Here is a 13,866-nt window from a genome sequence, read left to right as displayed (position 1 = left end):
AATAAAAAATAAAAAGGGCTGGGGATGTGCTCAGTGGTTATGCATTCTTCAGTTCAATCCCTGGTTACCTCCCCACACCCCCCAAAAAAAAATTACATGGAGAATCACAGTCACACAGGAAATAGCATTTTGGACACAGTGAGACCTGTGAGATCATGTAAATTCTGGCAGAATACTGATAGTCCTGGTTCACAATGACCTGGGGGTGATATTGAGGTACCAATTTCAAATCTTCTCTTGACATGGGTCAGCAGTTAGTAGGCCTGGATACCTTGAAATTTGCAGAAATTCTCTGGACTCAAGAGAGTCCTACTGTCAGCCAGCTCAGTCTAAATGAGAAGACAGTGTCAGGGCAATGTGTGAGCAGGTTTGTCAGCTCACTCTTGCTGCTTGCCCTCACATCCACGCTGGCTGATTATAAATTCTTCTTCTAGGGCAGAGCCCATCTTGGCTAGGATTCAGGAAGACCGCACCGTGATTGTGTCTCCTGTGTTTGACAAAATTTGTTTTGATACTTTACAACTGAAAAAGTATGGACTGGCAGTGCATGGGTTTAACTGGGAACTATGGTGCCGGTATGATGCACTGCCACAAGCCTGGATTGATCTGAATGATGTCACTGCTCCAGTGAAGTAAGTCTGAGTAGGCTCAGGGGATTTGATGAGAACTTGGGAAGGCAGTAGTGAATGGTGGTTTTTTTGTTTTTCTTGTTTTTTTTTTTGGTGCTAGTAATGGAAGTGGAATGGAAGAGTGGAGGGTCTGGGGTGAAGGATAAGGGATAAAAGAGAGAGGGAGAAAAACATGATGAGCTGACTCCAGGTGAGAATGCATAGACATTTTTGGCTATTTAGGGCTTTCACATAAGAATCAAGCCAATTATTTAATGTTTTAGAAAACACTTGGTCTACTTCAAGCATTATCAACTATGAGGTAGGGATCAAGATGAAAAAGCTGTAATTTTAATATAATTTGAGAAGTGTTATGATAGCACAGTGGCTGGGGGAAACTTCCATGCACTTAGTCTGAGGATTTCAGGCAGGCTTCAGGATAAGGGGAGGCTTAGGTAGAGTTCTGAAGACAAAACCATCATTGGGCTTCCTACCTCTTACCTCCATCCTGACCTATTCCTTGTAGAGGGATGAGTGACTCTCTTGCTGTGTTCTATATAGGAGTCCTTCCATCATGGGCATCATGGCTGCCAACAGACTGTTCTTGGGAGAGATTGGGGCTCTGGATGGTGGAATGCTGGTCTATGGAGGAGAGAACGTGGAACTTAGCCTGAGGGTGCGTACATTTCCCTCCTCTTTATGGGACAATGCCAAAGAGGAATGTGTTAGTCAGCTTTCCATTGCTGTGACAAAATAGTTGAGGTAAACAACTTGAAAGGAGGACATGTTTATTTTGGCTTACAGTTTCAGTCCATGGTTGCTTGACCCTGTTGCCTTTGGGCCTAGGGCAAGGCAGTAGAACATCAGGTCATGGCATGGAGCACATGGTGGAGAAAACTGCTCACCTCATGGAACCCTGGAAGCAAAGACAGAGAAAGTGGCAGGGTCCCACCATCCCTTTCAAGGGCACACTCACAAAGACCTAATTTCTTCCCACTCAACTCCACCCTTTAACAGTTCTATCACCTCTCTGAAGAGCCACAACATGATTTTGGGGGGACACTTATGATTGGGAGAGGGCAGAGGAGAGGGGAAATGGGTAATGAAATAGAGCAAATTATGTTAGATGTATATATGAATATGTCACAATGAAACCCATTATTATATATAATTGTAATGAACTAATAAAAACTCCAAATCATAATATGGAAACAATAGGAAGGTAGCAAGATCTCCGGAATCCTAGGCAAGGCTGAATGTAATTGGCTTAAGAGGTAGACACATTCTTATGTTTCCAGGTCACCAGGTCATACTGAAACAGGCAAGAATCTAGGCATAGTGCAGCTTTCTGGTATTGGCCTTTATAATCTGGGAGGTATAGTTGGAAGGGGTAGAGCTAAGGTTAAGTAGATGTTGAACTCTTTTTTCCCTGAGGACTCTAGGTATTTACAAGCATCTCCTGGATAACATAACTTTGAGGAGTTCAAAGACTGAGAAAACTGGAGTGGGTAGAGGGACTAGGGAAAGTGGTTGAGTGGGCAGCCTGCCTGCTTCTGCATGGGCAAATGGAACAGTGAACATTATGACCTGTGCCTGTGCTGAGGTGTTGCATAATCCAGGAGAATATCCAGGAATGGGTACAGCATTGGCATCCTCAGTTCAGCACGAGTTCTTCCCAGTTTCTCTGTGTCTGCAGTGATCCTAGCTTCACCTCTCAGCAGTGTTTCCTCCTGCCAGCTCCTGAAAACTTTCCCTACTTATTTAGGTCAGATATACAACCTGAACTTTGGGATCTATAAAGGAATTCAAGGTGCAAACCAAAACAACCAGAGGAATTCCAAATGCAGGTTCATATTACATTTGTGTATCCGTTAGCTATTGCCAAAAATGCTGTATAACAAACTATCCCAAACTTGGTGATTTAAAGCAATAATTATTGATTCTCACAGATCTGCCTGTTCTGCTGGGCTTGGGTGGAATTGACTGTGTTCCACAGAGGTTTATTCTGTAGCTCAGCTGATGGAAGAACAGCTATGTGGGGAAAGAAAGCTGTTCTCATGGCACACTAGCGGGCAGGTGGAACCATGTGGCTCTTTCCAAGTAAGTCACAGGGCCAAGCTCAAAGTAGCACGAAGGGTTGAAGCCAATAAATTCAACACATCACAATTTATTTAGAGCAGGTTTTGTGCATAAGTATAGTCCTACCACAGTATCCTTTTTACCTTTTCTGTACAGTCTACAGGGCCTTGTTAGAAGGTCCTGACTTTGGATTTGTTGAACAACACGAAGGTCTATATGTCATACGTGCTCTGTCAAATACCTAAAGTGAGGAGTGACACATACTATAAACTCAACAAATGGTTGGTGATCAAAATAATAAGAAGAAGAATGTTGGGGTAGCATTGTAAAAAAAAAAATGCTGGATATAGCTTCTAATCCTGGCTCTGCCATATCATTATGGACTGAACTTCTAGAAAATGACTTTTTTTTTCTCTCCTCCCCACTGAAATTCTGTACCTTAGACCAGATGGTCTCTGGTCTATTGCTGTATTTGGAGGAACAAGATAATTTCCTGTTTACAATTTATTCAGTTTCACCTGCTTTAATTTCTTTCTAATTGAAATGGATGACCACAGACAGATGTTAGGCCCAACTAGGACTGACTCAGGATCCCATATTTATGTTAGCAAATGAACTTTGAATCTAGTCTGGATCTTACCTTAATCCACAATTGCTTTGGCATAAAAAGTTAATATTTTTGTTTGGGGGTCTTGATCAGTTTTCCCATTTATGAAATGAAGAGAAGCATTCTTGTAAAATATACCTCCTAAGAATGATGGTGCAATTAAAATGTAATAATGAGTTTACAATGGTTTTGTAAAGATATTAATTAGAATGTCATTCAGCTTCTGTGATGGAGGCCAAAATGACAAAGACTTAAATAAGACAGAAATCAATTCTCTTTCTCATAACTCTTTGAACATAAGCAATTTAGGACTGATGTGGCAGCTCCAGGGACAAGAGCCTTCTATTTTGACACACTCAACACCACCTCTGTATTCTGCACAATAGGGAAAGGACATAAAGAGAGAGAATGCTCTTTTTTTTGTGGGTGGTGTCTGAACGTTGGATATATTGCTTCCTCTCATTCCATTGGCTGCTACCTAGTCATGTGTGCAAAGGACTCTGGGAAATGTGGACCAGCTAGTTGGTCACATGCCTAGTTATTCTCTCTATAACTATAGATATAGGAATAGATCTCAACAATTAAAATGTAATGCAAAAAAATACAAATGAAAAATAATTATTGCAAACATAATTAGCAAAGCCCTAAAGATGACCCCAATTCCATCGTGACCAGGTATTTCCTACCTACCAAAGCTTTGGATGGATGAATTTGGCTGGAGACTGGAAACATTCATTATTTCTGTTTGTAATACTGGCTCTGTTTCCATTCTCCCATCCCCACAAGTAGAACTCTGACATTTCAGTTTCTATAAGAAATCCTATTTCTTTTAACACTTGGCTTTTAAAAATAAATTTTGATGTAAACATAGATATTATCAAGAGAAGGATCACTCTTTCCTTTTATTGGATAAAACAATTCCACTTATATCTGGGTTCCTTGGTTTCTATGTGTGTGACTATTTGTCTATGTACTTATTTATTTATTTAGGTACTAGACTACATTTCTAGTATTTTTTATTTTTATGTTTGATAAGTGAAGCCAAGTTCTTGTCCCCAAGCCATGAAGTGGCTGCCTGGGCAGGCTGGAGAGTGGGCAGCAAGCAAGGGCTGCAACCACATGGAGTCCACAGGCCGGCTTGGGCCTGTGGTGTGGCCAGGGCTAAGGGGAGCCAGGAAGAACCCACCTGTCACCCCAGCCCTATGAAGATGCCCACTACACACAACACCACAGCTGGAACCCCCCAGCATTCACCATCCAACAACTCAATCTCCTGGTGGGAAAATGGAAGTGCGGCAGACCTGAATGGGATTGCAGGGCTCACCAATAGTGTTGGTATTTTTCCAAATTCTGGTTAACATAAATCTTGACCAAACGTGTTGGTGCTTTTCCAAACCCTAATTAGCTAAGTTTAGACCATCAGCATTGACCCAAGTACTAAGTGCTGTACAAACCCCTTGACTGGCACATTCAGGAGACACCCCCTATTGGGGTCTCTCTTGTCCCTGTGAGAGTTGTCTTCACACTTGAATAAATCCTACTCCTTTCACTCTTGCTTTCTGTTGTTCTGTAAATTTTATTCTTCAGGATTTGTGAGATAAGAATCTGGGAAAGTGTGGGGATGAGCTGCTGAGTTCTGTTGCAACACTGAAGAGGATAATCCACCATGTAGAGCTGCAACACACCACTTGATAATAGTGGAGAAGAATTCAGCTTTGTTGGCTGCAACCCCAAGAGGGGCTGTCAGTAGGCTGCTAACACTAAAACGGGCTTTCTAGGCTGCAGTTGGCCTGCAACTTACACTGGTCCCACCTCTCAACTGAAGCAGAGAATTGAGCTGTGTCTCGAACTCTGGTTTCAACAGGGTCTTGCTACATTATTGAGGCTGACTTCCAACTTGTGATCCTCCTGTCTCAGCCTCCAGAGTCACTGGGATTACAGGCATGCGCCACTGTATCAAGCTTATTTGCCTATCGTGTGGTTAATTTTTGTTTTGTTTCCATTTTTAACTCATTTTTTGTCTTTATTTTTTACTTTGTTAATGAATACATAATAATTATACATATTCATGGAGTCCAATATGATGTTTTAATTCAGATATAAATTATGTAATGATCACATCAGGGTAGTTGGCATATCCATTATATTTTTTATTGTACATATTTTTATTTAAGATTTTTTAAAATTTTTTTTGATTCTTTTAAGTTATACATAGTGATAGGATTCATGTTGACACAATTATAAAAGCATGGAATATAATTTACTCTAATTCAGAACCCAGTTTCCCCCCCTCCTCTCCTCCCTCCCCATGTTCCCTTACCTCTACTGATTTTTCTGTTATTTACTTATAGAAATTTTTAAATTAGTGTCTTGTGGATGTACATGATGGTGAGATTGATTCACTGTGGTGTAATATATATATATATACACTTAGGAAAGTTAGTTCACACTCATTCCACTATCTTTATTCCATCCCTCCTCCCTTCATTCCCTTTTGTCTAATCCACTGCTTTTTTTTAACGCCTCCCCACCCCTCCCCATTTTGGATTGGCTTCTGCATGTCAGAGAAAACATCTGAACTTTGGCTTTTTGGCACTGGCTTAGTTCACTTAGCATGATAGACTCCGGCTTCATCTTTTTACTTGAAAATGCCATAAAGTCCTTTCTTCTTTATGGATGAAAATACTCCATGGTCTATATACTATATTTTCTTTATCCATTCATCTGTTGAAGGGCACCTGTGTTGGCTCCATAGCTTGGCTATTGTGAATTGTAGTGCTATAAACATTGATGTGGCTTCATCACTGTAGAATGCTGATTTTAAATCTTTTGGATATGTACCAAGGAGCAGCATATCTGGGGCATATTGTTGTTCCATCTCTAGTTTTTTGAGGAATCTGCATACTGCTTTCCAGAGTGGTTGTACTAACTTGCAGTCCCATTATTATCCCACCAATAATGTATGATTGTACCTCTCTCCTCACACTTATTATTGCTTGTATTCTTAATAATTGCCATTCTGACTGGTGTTAGATGAAATCTCCGTGTAGTATTAATTTAAATTTCCCTACTTGCTAGAGATGTTGACTATTTTTTTCATACATTTGTTTATCATTTGAATTTATCTTTTGGAGAAATATATGTTTATTTCCTTTGCCCATTTATTTATTGGATTATTTGGTTTTTGGTGTTAAAGTTTTTTGAGTTCTTTGTGTATCCTGGATATTAATACCCTATCTGAGGAGCAGGTGGCAAAGATTTTCTCCTATTCGGTTGGTTCTCTCTTCATGCTCTTGATTATTCCCTTTGCTGTGCAGAAGCTTTTTAATTTGATACCATTCCACTTATTGTTTTTTGTTTTAATTTTGCTTCTTGCACTTTAGGAATCTTGTTGAGAAATTTGGTTCCTGTGCTGATATGTTGGAGTGTTGGGCCTACATTTTCTCCTAGAAGTTGCAGGGTTTCTGGTCTAATTCCTAGGTCTAATTCTTTTGATCCGCTTTGAGTTGAGTTTTGTGTAGGGTGTGAGAGAGGGATTAAATTTCATTCTGATACATATGGATTTCTAGTTTTCGCCCATTTGTTAAAAAAGGCTATCTTTTCTCCAACATAAGTTTTTGGCACCTTTGTATAGTATGAGATAACTGTGTGTGAGTTTGTTTCTGTGTCTTCCATTCTGTTCCATTGGTCTTCATGCTGGTTTTGGTGCCAGTACCATGTTGTTTTTGTTACTATATCTCTGTATGGTATGGTGATGCTTCCTGTTTCACTTTTCTGGCTGAGGATTGTTTTGGCTATTATGGGTCTCTTATTTTTCCAAATGAATTTCATAACTGCTTTTCCCTGGTTCTGTTATGAATGTCATTGAAATTTTGAGGGGAATGGAACTGAGTCTGTATAGTGCTTTTGATAGTATGGCCATTTTGATAATATTAATTCTGCCTATCCAAGAACATGGGAGATGCTTACGTCTTCTAAGTTCTTCAATTTCCTTCTTCTTCTGTACTTTTCATTGTACAGATCTTTCAACTCCTTTGTTAGCTTGATTCTCAAGTGTTTTATTTTTTGAGGCTATTGTGAGTGGGATAGTTTTTCTAATTTCTTTTTCAGCAGATCCATTATTGGAGTATAAGAAAATGATTGATTTATGGTTGTTGATCTTATATCCTGCGACTTTGCTGAATTCATTTATGAGTTCTAGAAATCTCCTGGTGGAGTTTTTTGGATCTTCTAAATATAGGATCATGTCATCAGCAAAGAGATAATTTGAACTCTTCTTCTCCTATTCATATCCTTTAAATTTCCTTCTCTTGCCTGATTGTTCTGGCTAGAGTTTCAAGGACTATGTTGAATAGTATTGGTGAAAAGTGGAAATCCTTGTCTTGTTCCTATTTTTTAGAGGAAATGCTTTAGTTTTTGTCCATTTAGGATAATGTTGGCCTTGAATTTGTAATATATAGCCTTTATAATGTTGAGGTAAGTTCCTTCAATCCCTAGTTTTTCTAGTATTTTTAAACATAAATGAGTGCTGTACTTTGTCAAATGCTTTGTATGCGTCTATTGAGATAATCATATGATTCTTGTACTTAATTCTCTTTATATGGTGAACTACATTTATTATTTCTATATGTTGAACCAACCTTGCATGCTTGGAATGAAACCCACTTGATCACGGTGCCCTATCATTTTAATGTGTTTTTGTATTTGGTTTGCCAAGTTGACATTAGAATTGTTTGTAGTATACCATGTCAAGGTGAAGAACATTCTTGTTGAATCTTGGTTTGTATTTCATTGGGGTTTGGAAGTTTAGCAGATGTTCATCAATCTTTGGCTGTGGATCTCTCCTAAGTTGCAGAGGTACAGGAGACAATTCACTAGTTGCTATGTACCTTCTGCCGGGAGCTTCTAGTTTGTCATCTCAAGGGCCTGTAGCTGACCATTCAGGGGGTACAGTGTTGTGACTTTTTTTTTTCCATTGTGTGCAGGACTCAAGGATGCAGGCTTTGGATGGTCCCTGTGATTGTATCTCAACAGGGATACTCTTAAAGTAGTGAAAATCATGATGGCTGCCTGTGAGCACAGGAACTCTGGTTGTACATTTTTGGTGGTGTCCTATGGTGCGACGTATTCCCTGGCTGAAGCCACTCTCTGAGGTACTGCAGTGAAGAGTCTCAGGTGATTCACTTGTATTCTAGTTCCTACTGTCCCAGGTTGTGAATGATGTTTTCTAAGCCTGATGCAAGGTCCCACAAGTATGGAGACAGCACCCTGTCACTTGCCAGTTGTGATCACAGGTCAGGCTGTGAACTAGGTAATGTTGGGATTAGTCCCTTTCTGCTATGTAGACTCTGCCGATCTCAGTGTCACTGGATATTCAGGCAGCTTCCCTCTGGTGGGGCCCTGCAATGCCATAGGCTGTCTTTAGGCTTCCCAGTGTGCCTCCCCACAGTGTCAGTGGTTGGTGCTTGGTGAATTGGCTTTCCTCTGTTTAGGACCAAAGCTACTTCGTAGCTGACTCTGTCTGAGTTGATGGAGTAGGTACTGGGCAGAGCTTTCCACCCTTGTCTGGGTCACAGGGGCTGCACAGGGTTAGGTGCACTTCCCTGGCACAGGGCTTCAGGAGCTCAATCCGGTCTGCTTGTTTACAGGGAGCGGGAGGAACAGAGGGCTTCAGAGATTTATCTCCAGTAGTGATCCTTCTAGAAGTTCTTTCTAGCTGGATCTTCTAAAGTTTTTTCTGAATTGCCTGAGTTCAGAATCCAGGGGACTTCCTCCTGGTTTAATTTGCAGCTGTCTGGGCATGGGAAGATGCTGTGTGTATTTAAGGGAGTGACTCCACCAGGGCAGAGGACTCCACAAGATGGCTGTAGACCTCGGCTTGTTTGCTTTTCACAATTTGGTTTTATGCTATTAATGCTATTTTAAGGATCCTTCTGTTATGGTGTCTCTTTAAATTTTATCTGTCTTTCAAAATGCTTTTAAGTGGCTGAGCTGAGGAATTTTTCTGCTCCCCCCCTTTCTCTCTGTTGACCACCCCTCAGCTTCAAGTTTGGGGTTAGGGCATTCTGTATTCTACTCTGGTGACCTATCTTCCAGTCCCTCCAGGTTTCAGACTTTGTAAAACTGCATCTTAGAGCATTTATTTTGTCATACCTTTCAATTCTGCTTTTCCTTGGCTGCCTCCTTTCTCTGTTGTTGAGGATGTGTGGCCTCACTCTCTTCTGCCATCTTCCAGTCTCTGTCATCTTTAACTTTTATCATTTATGGTGAGGACATTCAAAATCCTCTTTCTAGTTGTTGGGTTATATAATGCATTACTCTTAGCCACGTGCATCCTAATGTGCCACAGAACACCAGACCTCAGGCTTCTGTGTGGCACTAATGTGGGCCCATTGACCAACCTCTCCCTATTTCCTCCCCTACTCCACTCAGTTTCTGGTAACCACCAAGATACTCTGAAGTTCTATGATAACGACTTTTTTTTTAAGATTGCACATGAGTAAGCTGTGTTTCCTCTGCGAACAATAAATCTCCCCTCCACCTCCACAAATTTCTATTGACCTTTTATGCCTGGCTTGTTTTATTTAAAATCATGTCCTCCAGGTTCATTCGTGTTACCACCATTAAAAGGATTTCATCCTTCTTTATGGATGAATAGTATTTCATTGTGTATATGTACCACATTTTCTTTCATCCACTCATCCAATGAGAGACACCTTGGTGAATTCCATTTCTTAGCTATTGTGAACAATGCTACAATAAACACAGAAGTACAGGTATCTCTCTGATATCATGATTTTATTTCCTGTGGATATATACCCAGTAGTGAGATTGTTGGATCACATGGTAGTTCTATTTTAACTTTTTGAGGAAACTTTAAGGACTTTATTAATTTACATCCTACCAAGTGTGTTAAAGTTTCCCTTCTTTCAATCCTTATCAGAGAAATCCTTTGTCTTTTTGATAATAAGTATTCTAAGTGAGGAGAGGTGATGTCTCCTTATGTTTTGATTTGCATTTCCCTGATGGTTATTGATGCTAAGCATTTTCTTCTAAGCACTTGTTAGGTTCTTTCTCTAATCACAGATATTAGAGAACGTTAGAGCTCATGAAGTGCTTTTTCCTGACCTCTAGTGGCCATGGCCATGATGGTGCTCCTGGGTGTGTGTAAACAGAGTATGGGTTGAAAGCCTATATGTAGGTACTGTGCCAGAGATTAACATGGGAATTGCCTGAGTTCAGAATCCAGTTCTGTCATATTAACTGGCAAGTGTGGACAAGTTACTGACATGAGGCTAACAGTAATACCTGCATGGTGAGAGTTAAATTCACAAAAAGTACTAGGATGGTGTGAGACATGAGGCTATCTATTATAAGCAGAAGCTTCAAGTCTGTGTGTGAGTGAAGGGGTTGGATAGAGCAAGCGAGCGAGAGAGATATGAATGAAGTTTGGCAAGTAAGAATAAATTGGACGGTAAAATTTGAAAACTTCTGGGTAAGGATAATCAATAACATTATTTCATAAATAGCAATCCTTAATTTGAATTTAAGATTTCCCCCTAAATTTCTGTGGGTTGGAAACCTCCATCAACTAGAAAATTGAAATACAGTTGTATTTATATTTTTAAATACTTGGCTGGAAGAAAAACAAGCTGGATGGAACCCCTACATGATTAGTTTGAGGACTGACAAAGAAGATAATAGAGGAAAGATGTATTTCAGGGCAACTTGGAGGCTGCTGAGGTGAAGGAATTGTTTTGTTGTTGATGACTCCTGACAACCCAAAGGGTGGGTGTGCCCTTTTTGCAGAAGAGTAAGTCAAGGCTCATGGAGGGTGGGTGTTTTGTGCCTGGCTGCTAGGCATGCAGTGAGGGAGTCAGGATTTGAGCACAAATCAGTGTGACATCAAAGCCTGCCTTTTTTTCACTTTACTATCCTGGGGTGTGGGATGCTAGGAAGGGGATCTGTGCAGTAAGAAGTAAAGAAAGGAATTTTAAAAAATGAAGGTCTCACAGTGGAACTGACTCCTCAGGTGGAAACTCTTGAAATGTCAATTAATCAAACCATCAGGGCCCAATGTGCCCAGACTTGTCTCTGGGACTCCTTTGGCACGAGTGTGGTAGGTCATGGCATCCTGCATGGCCAAACTCACATCCCTGGGAGGGGCGATGGCGGATTAGAAAATAAAAGACTCACACAGATTTTGAAGATATAGCTGGGATCAGGTGGAGTGCTACTCTCTGATGGAGAAGCAGATCTAAAGAGTTACACCAGCAATCTTTATTTATATATGTTTTATTATCAAGTTAAAGACTATGCAAGCATTATTCTTTGTGCTCAGAAAAGTTATAGAACTAAAACATCTATGCAGCTTTTCCACAGTTGCAATGTTCAATGTTAGGAACTTTGGTAGCACTCAAGGAGGTCTATTGATTAAAGTTACTGTTAAGCAAGAAGTCTCAGGAGTAGCAGAGCTGGAGAAACATTATGATTGTCTAGCATGAGAGTTCCTCTATACCTGAGAGTTATGTGCCTTAGATCAAGGTTGAAGCTCATAAGACTCCTTCATGGAGCATCCTCAGGCAGGGCTTTACCATAGCAGCTAGGCATCCTGTGCCCATGAACACAAACTTTCCCAGGCACCAGACCCTCCACAGCCACGAGGTCATGGGAGATCCCCGATCTCAGTCACTGTGCTCCCATTCTCATTAACCACTCTCCACAATAGGTTGCTAACCACTACCAGATGGGCTTATTAGCTCTCAGAAACTGCAACTCACTTAGGCAACTACGAAGAGGAGATTTTGGAGACCTGATACCAATCCAATATGAGTAGGTAGTTCTATTATCCATGTTTGGAATGAAAATCATATTTTCTGAGTTAGATATTAGAATGCATGTTCTGATAAGCATGTTTGTACTCATCAGGGTAGTAAAGAAAAACATTTAGAACTGGAGCATGCATCATGGTAGCTTTTGGTCAAGAAGTACCTGAATTGACCAAATCTAGGGTCTTAAGCAAGATGCATTCTTTTCCTCACAATTTCTAGAAATCAGGTTTGTAGGTACAGCTTAGCTGGGCCCTCTTCAAGAATGCATTCAAGGTGTGCACCAGGATTGGGTTCTCATATAAACTTGACTAGAGAAGGATCTGCTTCCAAGCTCACATGATTGTGATTCCATCTGGTTCCCTAAAGTCTTACAGACTAAGGAAGCTTTCAGAGTTCACACTGGCAACCAGTTGGAAGCCACCCTTAGTTTCTTGTCAACTGTATCTTCCCATATGATAGCTCAGAACATGGCAGCTTGCTTCTTCAAAGTCAATGAAAAAGAGAGCATATCCTAACAAGATGGGTGCTACAGTCTTAAGTCATGTAATCAAATACACATAATCAAGTACATCCTGTAACCCCTACCATGTTCTATCAGACAGAAAAAGGCTGGGTGTGGTGGTGCATGTTTATAATCCTAGCAGCTCAGGAGGCTGAGGCAGGGGGATCTCAAGTTCAAAGCCAGCCTCAGCAAGTTAGTGAAGCCCTAAGCAACTTAGTGAGAACCTGTCTCAAAATAAAAAATAAAAAAGAGCTGGGGAGATGTGGCTCAGTGGTCAGGCATCCCTGAATTCAATTCCTGGTACAGTATATAAATAAATAAAAATAAAAAATAAAAAAAGGAAGGAAGGAAGGAAGGAAGGAAGGAAGAAAAAGGTGGGAGGCCACACTCAAGGGGAGGGGATTAGGTAAAGGGTGAGCACCAAGAAGAAGAATCATAGAAGCCACCTCAGCATCTGTCTGCCTGTTGCCCTGTGTCTGGCTTGAGACAGAGAAGGGTCATGGGAAGCTAAGTCTAGTGAGAGGGCATGGTGTCTCTCAGGACTTGGCCACTTTCCTTGGTGATAAGGGAGCAGAGGCAGCCTCTTTTGTCCTTTCAGGAGGACTTTGTGAAGGAAGTAGGAGTTCAGTTCCAGGACTGTTTGACAACAGAGGGGGAGCAGTCTGGTAGACTCTAAGAACGGACGATTTGAATAAAAAGTCTGGGGTAGGAAGACCAAACTTAGAGTCTTTAAAAAATGGTCCCCAAATGGGGCCTTCTTGTGAGTCATCAAGCCATGCAATTCATTGACTGCAGGGCCCAGTCTTTGCAGGAGATTGTTCCTTCTCTTGCAGGTGTGGCAGTGTGGAGGGAAGATTGAGATCTTACCCTGCTCCCGGGTGGCTCATCTAGAGAGATACCACAAGCCCTACGCGTTGGATCTAAGCATTTCCATGAAGCGCAATGCTCTGCGAGTGGCTGAAATCTGGATGGATGAATACAAACACATGGTCTACCTGGCCTGGAACATACCTCTCCAGGTTTGTCATGGACTGAACAGCATCAGGGGGAAAGCTAGCAGCAGGAAGTGGTGGTGGCAGTGAAGAATGAGAAGGGACAGAAAAAATATGCTGTTGTGACATAAAGAATTAGAGTAAGTTCCCAAGGTATAAAAATAGTGACACTTAACGTTTGTGTGACAATATCATGTTCTAGATAGTGTTTTATATACTGACCCATTAACCATCAGAACCACCTATG

The 13,866-nt window shown here is 40.9% G+C and overlaps 1 protein-coding gene across 1 annotated transcript in view; it reads left to right on the top strand.

Moving 5' to 3' along the window:
- Positions 1-13,866, top strand: part of Galnt8 (polypeptide N-acetylgalactosaminyltransferase 8) — a 51,978-nt gene that overhangs the window by 26,792 nt on the left and 11,320 nt on the right. The window contains exons 5-7 of the mRNA XM_078015380.1: positions 435-632; positions 1,170-1,284; positions 13,461-13,646. Coding sequence (XP_077871506.1) covers positions 435-632; positions 1,170-1,284; positions 13,461-13,646 — 499 coding nt within the window. The remainder of the gene's footprint in view (positions 1-434; positions 633-1,169; positions 1,285-13,460; positions 13,647-13,866) is intronic.

The sequence above is a fragment of the Ictidomys tridecemlineatus genome, chromosome 6, assembly GCF_052094955.1.
Source record: "Ictidomys tridecemlineatus isolate mIctTri1 chromosome 6, mIctTri1.hap1, whole genome shotgun sequence".
In the NCBI taxonomy this organism is placed as follows: domain Eukaryota; kingdom Metazoa; phylum Chordata; class Mammalia; order Rodentia; family Sciuridae; genus Ictidomys; species Ictidomys tridecemlineatus.
This window is presented reverse-complemented; position numbering and strand designations above follow the sequence as displayed.